General features: G+C 36.1%; 1 protein-coding gene across 2 annotated transcripts in view; it reads right to left on the bottom strand.

Annotated features, from left to right (window-relative positions):
- Window positions 1–936: 936 nt before the first annotated feature.
- The window catches only part of LOC120516911 (serine/threonine-protein phosphatase 4 regulatory subunit 3B), a 164,351-nt gene continuing 154,912 nt past the window's right edge, over window positions 937–10,375 (bottom strand). For both annotated transcript variants that reach the window (XM_039738923.1, XM_039738924.1), the window contains 3 exons: window positions 5,530–5,687; window positions 5,193–5,383; window positions 937–2,454 (listed from right to left, as the gene is read on the bottom strand). In XM_039738923.1, coding sequence (XP_039594857.1) covers window positions 2,356–2,454; window positions 5,193–5,383; window positions 5,530–5,687 — 448 coding nt within the window. In that variant the 3' untranslated portion in view covers window positions 937–2,355. The remainder of the gene's footprint in view (window positions 2,455–5,192; window positions 5,384–5,529; window positions 5,688–10,375) is intronic.

Below are 10,375 nucleotides of genomic sequence, written 5' to 3'. Positions count from 1 at the left end.
TTCCTTGGATAACAGTCTTGATGAAATACCCAACTCTTTTCAGCATACAATTCCACAGACTTGTTTCTTCATCCTCCTACCAAACATTCCTTGTGCTTGCCTGGGCAGGGCAGTCATCCTCCACGCAGATCATTTCTTTGTAACAGCACCATTAATCCAATGTCACTTAACCCTTCAAGCAGATCTTTTTGAGGATACATGGATTTAGTTTTCTGTGTCTAAGCAGATTCCAAGCTGAGAACTTACCTCGACTTTAACAATTCCATGTGTCCTACTTCTTAACAGTTCCAAAAGAGGAAACCCCAAGCTGCCAAGAAACACTGATGCCTTCTAATGCTTTGCACGATTCCCTTATCACTTTGAGGTCCCCTGTCAGTTTAGTAGAATCTGTACCTACGGATGGTAAACGACATGTCCTACAATGTAAAAGACTACAAGTGGTCTGGGATTCTGGGAACGTCTCCACTTGGCTGAACTTGTTAGGTCTTAAATTGTCTAAAATTAGGAGGCTGAAAATGTTATTAATGAATGACCAACAAGCCTTTCTTCATAACACACACTCCATTTCTTAAACCAGTTGTATTAATCAAATAATTAATAATAATTGCACTTGGAAAGGTGCAGTTCCACACTACTGTGGTTACTTTATCATTTTTCAGTTTTGCACTCCATGTCAGACTAATGGCACAGGCAGTTAACTGTGCAGAGCGTGTGTGTGTGTGTGTGTGTGAGAGAGAGAGAGAGACAGAGAGAGAGAAAGAAAGAAAGAGTTCAAGCCAGTATTTAGTGACCAAATGCGGGTCCACATGACACCCTAGTCATCTGGCACATACACACTATTAACGTCCACAAGCATTTTGCCAGACTGAATCGGACTGCCTAACAGTCACACCCAACAAATCACCATGAGCTCAAATAAGGACAGGGGCTCTGCAGTTAATTACAATGTCACATTTAATTGTAGATCTTTTTTTGACAAATAACGTATACAAATGTTGTAAAATGGCAACAGTGGCAGTTCATCCAAACATACAAAATTAATTTGGTTATGGAAAACCTAATGTTATCTACATACATACCAATTCCTGTTAAACACGAATCATGCCGCTTGGGGCGTACATAGAAGAATGTCTCTTTACATTTCTGCTAAAATTAGCAAAAACTAACACGCATTGATAGAAAGGTCCGTGGAGGAGATCGTGACATAGTTCAACAGCCAGTGTTAAACTATGACAAAGCTTTATTAGATTACCATGAAGACTATCCACACAGGTCACTGTGCTTACTAACTAACATTACCTTTAAAAACTTTGAGTCTTACAGGCAATTTTATATCTCTATACATATAAAAACACATTGAGATATTATATTTATATATATATATATATATATATATATATATATATATATAAATAAATAAAGAAAAAAAGCTTCTCGCTACAGCAACTATAAAATTTCAAGAGACTGGGGATTCATTGATGTGCTCAGTAATTAAAAAGACAAAATTGTTCACTGCATTAATAAGGTGTGCATTTGTCAGGTTAGTTAAATAAGTTAAAATTCCACATTTTTGTGACATCATTGTTGCTCCTAAGTCAACTGTGTTAGGCTTAACTTTCAGGCACAGGCTCTCTTTAAAAAGGTTACATTTTAGAAATAAATGAAAATTACCCAACTTTTATTCCCCAATCCCCACCCCAAAAGATTCAAAGTACAAACACTCCTTAGATCAGGCAGAAAATAGACTTTTGAAGAAATAACCCTTAAAAAGCTTGGCCAATCTTTTTCAAACGCATCAAAGTGTGTATAAAAGGTAAACATAGTGGTCCCACCATCCATGTACAAATTACACTGGCAGGTAACTGCAACCCCCTTTAAAAGGTTTTTCATAGGAAAAAAACACAAACACAGAAGAATAGACACACTATACAGTATTTTTAATAAAATTCTGAATACAGAGTTACTTAGCATTATCAGTTAAGTTCCAGTTTCGACTTCCTAAATAGGAAGCTATTTTATTGTCCAAGTCCTGGTCTCTTAGACAGATGATTATTGTGCTGCCCTCCCCCAAACCCTTCTCTTTAAAACTGGACATGTTCCCCACTAGGATTCTGATAGCGTCTGCAGTGGGACAAACCTCCGTCTCACATTTGCACAAGAGTTTCAGTATGGTAGCGCAAATTCTTCTGACTTCAAAACTGTAGCTCTCAGGCAGAGACCCTTGCAGAATGTTTTTCATGCCTTGTGTCATCTACTGAAGGTTGTGTTGAGAAAGGGCAGTCTCCTCAGATTGAACCAGCTGTGGAAATGGGATTGCCATTGTTCTGGGAAGCAAAAAGCACTCTGTGCGATAACTTATGTTCCAAGACGGGGGCGTTTTCTTGGAGATGCAGTTTCCTCTTCTTCATCTTCTTCTTCATCATCAGGATAATCTACAAGACCAACTAAACCTGCCTAATCATTACAAAAAAACATAAAACAATAAATTAACAAAAGCGTACATAATTATTCAGGCTAAAGTTTTCAATATAATCAAAATATGATATACTGTTAATTTATTTTACAATATTACATTTTGTGTGAATGTCTATGAAAATGGTTATGTTTCAGCCAAAACTAATTGTCAAACATCCCAATGCTGAAAATGGAAGAGCAGCTATACAGAAGACATAGCAGAGAATGAGCAGAACTGCTAAAAATATAAAACCAAAATCCATCAAAATGATCAGGGGTAAAATCCATTACTAAAATCAGAACATTTAAATATTGCACTAAAAATACTTCAGAGAAAAACTGTGCTCAAATTATGCCAATCTTCCAAAGGTCTTTATTCTTTTTCTAAGTGACTTGGTTTTTCAGAAATCCTCTTAAGATACAAAAATAACAGAATTGAAGCATTTTGCGGAAGCTTGAAGTGAATATTGAAGCAAGTTCTGCACAAGAAGAAATTTGGCACTTTGAAAGCAGCAGCCATGTGGGACATCACGGAGGCTTCTCACAGATTTAAATCAGAGTGAAATCTTTGTGGCACTTTGCATACATCAAGCAAACTAATTCTGCTACTCTTGCTACATATGGCACATTCATTGTAATGATAGCCTTGCAGCACATTAACACACAGATGTTTAAAGATAATTTCAGCATCATGTTTTAAATAATTTCATACGTTTCCAAACCTGAATGATACCTTGAGGAAAATCCATCATCATGTGTGTAATGGCCCTCCACTCTTGAATTATTGTTGCAATGGTATATTTTCAAGACCCTGGTCATATCTACAGTGCATAACTAGTTCCACAATACTACTGTTTCAGCCTAAACCTTGAAAAAAAAAATTATGTTGAAGGCAGTATTCCTTTTACTTCTCTTCTTGGGTTTGTTTGTTACAGCAGATAACTGAAGCAAATACAACTTAATAAGGAATGGTGGAGAAATAACTTTTTTTGTTAGCTACATAAAACTGTTTGTACAATTTGTTTTAATTTTGCTACACTGTAAACTCAGACATCAATAAATAATGATTGATGCTTTCCTAATCATTTCACAAGCAGGGACTTTGAACACCTGAAGTCTACATAAAGGCATCTATGATGGGTTGGAATTCATTACAGTATGCTTGATGATTGAGTCGAAGATTTACTTTGTTTTAGGTCTTTAGGATTGGCCTTGGATTCCTGGAATGCTCTGATGAAAAAAATTATGAAAAAAAAATTAACAGAATTAAGCCATCGCTTTGGATTAGGAGTCACTAAATATTCATTTGCTGCTGATGTCAAATTGCACAATGCTGCAAAATCTGAATCCTCAGACTGCACTGTCTACAAAAGAAAATATACAACTTCCAGTGTGTATAGAGATTACATGTATGCTGTAACCTTGTGATAAATCTTCAGATTATGTGAGTTTGCCAGTAATTTAAAATATAGTACGAACTCTTAAAGCAGGTTAAAATTCCAAATATATTTTGTAAAACAGAAATTTACTAAATGATGTGATGCTCAAACATTAACTCATGAGCAGAGTTCCTATGAAAAAAATATGCTTTAATTAAAAAAATAAGCTCAGGTATAATTTATATTTACAGCCAAGACTTTAGAGCACTTTATATTTAATTATTTTGTTGCTTATTTTAATAAATAAAATGACATTTGCAATACACATAGAAAATGTACTTTCAAAATTCTCAATTTTACTAACTAGAAAAGCCTTTTTATATAAACAAAAAAAATCACTTGCATGCACATAGTACACATACACAAATCTATTGTACCAAATGTGCGATTGGCATGAAAAATCTATAAACTTTACAATAGAAAGCATCAGTTAGATCTTATAGTTGGGTAGAGTACAATGCTGTTTTTATATTTCACAGTGATGAGTGTGCCACACAGCATGCTCGCCCATCCTTAATTAAATGATCAAATAGGGCTTCCCTCTCTCTCTCGCTTATTTATTAAAAAACACTAATTTCTGTTTTATTTGTCACAAGGAGTTGGTGCTCATTCAAGCAGCTTTGGTGCATCAAACCCCAAAAGGAAATAACATCTAAAGCAAAGAAATTTAGTTTATCATCACAAGTACAATTGTTCACATTTTATCCAAAGATCACACACACAAATTAAAAAAAAAAAACCCATACTTTCTACAATTTCACAAAACTGAAGACTATGTACCATGTGTCACATGATTGAAAAAAGTAGTTATGAAGACAGTAGTGATCAGAATAAAAGGGCAATAAAGTTAAAGCAAAAGACAGCTCAATTACAAAACAGACTCAAAAGTTGCATATTGTGATTTATTTTAGTCAGCTAATAAACGGTGTCACTTTGCTTGACTTCTCACTATATCCATAATGGCTAACAGGTACAACACCCTAGTGCTAAAAAAAAAAAAAAAAAAAGTCATATTTAAGTTGCTCTTGACCATTAATCTGGCAAGTTACACCGGGACTGAACAAAAAAACTAAGAATACATATATGGTAAGAAGAGGTGAAACAGAAAAATGTTACATTGATTTAGAAATCTGCTCAAGAGATTGCACACTCTGTTGAATATTGATATTGGGTATCCGTGTGAATATATATATATATATATATACTGTATATGATTTCAATTGCATAAAATAGCCCAAGTAATGGAAATTGACTTAAACATGCGTGCCACATGATGTTAAAATATATGTACTTACTAACCTTTGTCACAATTGCTGCAGAATTTATAGTCTTTGAGGAAGAGCTGTTAGGAATTGCAGGAGATGCTGCTGTTGTTTTACTATTGGTACTGTTTGTACCATTAGTAGCTACAGTCGAATGTGCAAAGGTAAACTTAAAAGCTCCCCCTGATGCCCTCTTTGGAAGGTTCTCTTTGTCTTCACTTTCTTTCGCTGTTATACAGAAACAAATACAAAAACATTTATATAAGAATCAGTTAAAGATTTCATATTACATCTGCAGATTTACCAAACATTGGCTAGATACAGTGGGAAGCCAACACAAACTATAGCGGGGAAAAGCAAAAATAACTAGGTACCTTTTTTTGCTTCAATAAATTTTCCATAATTGTCAGAAAAATCATCCTCTGGCTTGGACTTTTCTATAGGCGGTACAACAGCTTCCCCTTCATCATCATCATCTTCATTAAACCAAAGTTCTTCATCGTCTTCCAATGTCCTTGCATCCCTACGGTATCTATCATTACAATTTCAGAGAGTACATCGTAAATCAAGAGTTCCCATAGTGGTCGAAATCGACCCCGTGGGGTTGATTTGAACTTTCTAGGGGTCGATAGTTTCAATAAAAAAATTTTTGGGTCAACGACAGCAAAAATAGACCCCCTTACTACTGCTATTTGTTTGTTACTTCAAAATATCTATGATTCCAGTAGGTTCCTAATTAAGAAAATAATAAAAAAAAACCCCACGTTTTTGATAAAAACACATTACATACCAAACTTGTGAACAAAAAGGTAAAATGTGTCATTAAAAGAGTCACACGTAAGAATGTATGAAAATACATGTAGCACAAACATGTCTGTGCATTATCTTATCGAGCGTATCAAAGCAAGTTGCATGTCCGCACTTGCACGCGGTGGGACGAGACGACGGATATTCGATATTAGCAGAATCTATCAGTCTTGTATGGTCATGCTTTCATAAAACACTATAAATTGGTTCGTGTGATGTGACATGTACTTATTTGTGATTTGAACTTTGAATATAATTATTTCTTGTGGAGCAGTACTACGAAAAAGAAAATCAGAGGGCACAGTTTATTCAAGTTTGAACAAAAATCTTCTGTTTCAAGTATGTACAGGTAGTCCCCAGGTTATAGACATCCAACTGCTGCTCCGTCATTTTCGGCCTGGGCACACTGCAAACGGTGGCTGGCGTTTTCGCTGTTCGCGCAGCATACCATCCCTCGGGTGGCTCCCAGTGGCAAGCGGTTTCACTGCCTGCCCACCACACACAGCTGCCCATTCATTCTCGGTGGGTGGCTGGTAATGCTGCAAGCGGTGACCCGGTTGTGGCTGAACGGAGGCCATTGAGGGTGATCAGGGCGGCGGGAGGTAGCATTGTAGTGTGCTTCGGATGGAATATCAAGCCTGCTTGTACTGTTACGCACATAGCAGGAAGTTGTCTCTTGTCAGTACAGGGTGGTCCAGATCTAATTATGCAGATCCAAATCGTCTGTATGCCTTTGATTTATGCAGGGACGATTCCAGTTCGGCACAAAGACGATTCTTCGTGTCGTCAGTTCACACACTTCTCGATGGTCCGGGATTTTTCGGGTGATTTTCTATGTAATAAACTGAATAAGATACAGTGTAATTAAAATTATATAATTAGATCTGGACCACCCTATACATCAGACATGTTGACGACTGGTGCCTTCCTGCTGTGATAGCGTGGACAGTACTGTACAGAAGAGCTAATCCTTTTGTCTTCACCCTTCAAGAATGTCTCTGAAACACAAATCTGAGCAAGTGCTGGTGATATACTAAAGAGAAAAACCATCACCACTTAAAATAAAGTACAGGGTGGGCCATTTATATGGTTACACCTTAATAAAATGGGAATGGTTGGTGATATTAACTTCCTGTTTGTGGCACATTAGTATATGTGAGGGGGGAAACTTTTCAAGATGGGTGGTGACCATGGTGGCCATTTGGAAGTCGGACATTTTGGATCCAACTTTTGTTTTTTCAATAGGAAGAGGGTCATGTGACACATCAAACTTATTGGGAATTTCACAAGAAAAACAATGGTGTGCTTGGTTTTAACGTAACGTTATTCTTTCATGAGTTATTTACAAGTTTCTCTTTGTTTACAGCCATTGACACGTCGCAGAGGTTAACACGTGAGGAGCGGATAGAAATTGTGTTGATGTCTGGTGAACGCAGTAACAGGGTCATTGCAGCAGATTTCAATGCAAGACACCCTACGAGACCACCCATCTCCCATGCTACAGTTAGCAAACTGCTTGCTAAGTTTCGTGAAACTGGTTCAGTGTTGGATTTGCCAAAAAGTGGACCCATGAAAACTGTCACTAATGAAGAAACATCAGTGGCTGTCCTAGCTTCATTCAGCAAGAGCCCACAGCGTAGCACTCGCCGCATGTCACTGGAGAGTGGCATTAGTTGAACATCCCTTGTTTTTCTTGTGAAATTCCCAATAAGTTTGATGTGTCACATGACCCTCTTCCTATTGAAAAAACAAGCTGGATCCAAAATGGCCGACTTCCAAATGGCCACCATGGTCACCACCCATCTTGAAAAGTTTCCCCCCTCACATATACTAATGTGCCACAAACAGGAATATCACCAACCATTCCCATTTTATTAAGGTGTATCCATATAAATGGTCCACCCTGTAGAAATAATAAAAAGGTCAGAAAGAGGTGAAACTCCATCATTCATTGGCAGAGCACTTGGTTAGTCAGCCAATAATAGCAATTATTAAAATAATGTACCTGTTCCGACTTACATACAAATTCAACTTAAGTGCAAACCTGCAATTCCTATCTCATACATAACCCGGGGACTGCCTGTACATACTTTATTTTTTTTAAATCACAGGGGCTGTTGAAATTGTTAATAAAAGTTTTTATTTCTTTAGATATTATGACTGAACCAAAAAAGAAATGCAAACAGTACAGCTTGGACTATTTGTACTTATTTTGAATTTACATATTTATTTCATAAATGTCAAAAATGTAAAATAAAACTCGCAATTTTTTTTGCTTTAATTTTCGTTAGTGCAGGTTTCGATATTAAATGTTGCACAAGATAATGCCATATTCCATAGTCCTTTTATCTTTTTCAATCATTATTTACAAGTGATTAAAATGAAAAGTTTCATATCTAGTGAAATATTTAATATCAAGTACTGTACAAATTTATTAATTTAAGTAAGTAAAATAAATAACTAGGGGGTCAACAGTTTTAAAAGTTTTTGGTAAAGGGGTCTGCGTCCAAAAAAAGTTTGGGAACTCTTGCCGTAAATGAAAGGCATGAATCAGGGTTCATTACTACTCCACAGAAGTGTTCATTACTAAATCTTATAATTTGCTTTTTCAATTTAGTTAGTTTAGTTTTAATACTACAAAAAAGAGATTTTTCTGTTATACACTATTGACAAAACCAGTAGTAAACAGTACAAAAAAAAAAAAAAAATACAGTAGATCTCCGATAGATTGTCAGTGGCTAAAGACAAGCATTACAGACAACATCACTGAAGGATAAAGAAAAATGGAGCACACAATAAAGAGAACTTTCTGGCTCACAGCCCAATTAACTTTTATACATTTTTAACAACAAAGATTTATATCACAGCATGTCACTACGTAGATGAAGATAGACAGATGGAATCAGTGTTATTGCAGACACAAAAGTTTCTAACATAAAGACCACCACCATGTTGAAACATATAATAACAAGAAATATGTGAACCCTTTGGAGATACTCACATTTATAAATAAACAAGCAAAATACCCACGCTTCGCAGCGAAGAAGTAGTGTGTTAAAGAAGTTATGAAAAAGAAAAGGAAACATTTTAAAAAAAAGTAACATGATTGTCAATGTAAGTGTTTTGTCACTGTTATGAGTGTTGCTGTCATATATATATAAAAAATAAATCACGCCCGCATGCTTGATGTTGTGTGTTAAAGAAGTTATGAAAAAGAAAAGAAAACATTTTAAAAATAACGTAACATGATTGTCAAAGTAATTGTTTTGTGTATTTGGCGGCTGCGTCACAAAGTTGTTTTCGTCTAGCTGCATCAGAAAATGTACCACGACGTCTGACATGCCTCCTTTTTACCGTTTTCTCACAGCTTGGATTGCTGCTGTCATAATGGGTTTGAGTCATATATATATTATATATATATATATATATATATATATATATATATAATATATATATATATATATATAATATATATATATATATATATATATATATATATATATATATATATATATATATATATATATAAAATATATATATATATAAAATATATATATATATATATATATATATATATATATATATATATATATATAAAATATATATAAACTGCTCAAAAAATTAAAGGAACACTTTGAAAACACATCAGATCTCAATGGGAAAAAGAAATCCTCCTGGATATCTATACTGATATAGACTGGGTAATGTGTTTGGAACGAAAGGATGCCACATCGCTTGATGGAAATGAAAATGATCAACCTACAGAGCCCTGAATTCAAAGACGCCCAAAAATCAGAGTGAAAAATGATGTGGCAGGCTAGTCCATTTTGCCAAAATTTAATTGCAGCAACTCAAAATTGTACGCAGCACTTTGTATGGCCCCTGTGTTCTTGTATACATGCCTGACAACATCGGTGCATGCTTCTAATGAGATGACAGATGGTGTTGTGGGAGATCTCCTCCCAGATCTGGACCAGGGCATCACTGAGCTCCTGGACAGTCTGAGGTGCAACCTGGTGGCATTGGATGGACCAAAACATAATGTCCCAGAGGTGTTCTATTGAATTTAGGTCAGGAAAGTGTGGTGGCCAGTCAATGGTATCAATTCCTTCATCCTCCAGGAACTGCCTGCATACTCTCACCACATGAGGCCAGGAATTGTCGTGCACCAGGAGCCACTGTACCAGCATAGGGTCTGACAATGGGTCCAAGGATTTCATCCTGATACCTAATGGCAGCCAAGGTGCCTTTGTCAAGCCTGTAGCGGTCTGTGTGACCCTCCATGGATATGCCTCCCCAGACAATCATTAACCCACCACCAAACTGCTCATGCTGAATGATGTTACAGGCATCATAATGTTCTCCATGGCTTCTCCAGACCCTTTCACTTCTGTCACGTGCTCAGGGTGAACC

This window comes from Polypterus senegalus, chromosome 16 (assembly GCF_016835505.1).
Source record: "Polypterus senegalus isolate Bchr_013 chromosome 16, ASM1683550v1, whole genome shotgun sequence".
In the NCBI taxonomy this organism is placed as follows: domain Eukaryota; kingdom Metazoa; phylum Chordata; class Cladistia; order Polypteriformes; family Polypteridae; genus Polypterus; species Polypterus senegalus.
The sequence above is the reverse complement of the archived record's forward strand: the minus strand, read 5'-3'. Positions and strand labels throughout refer to the sequence as shown.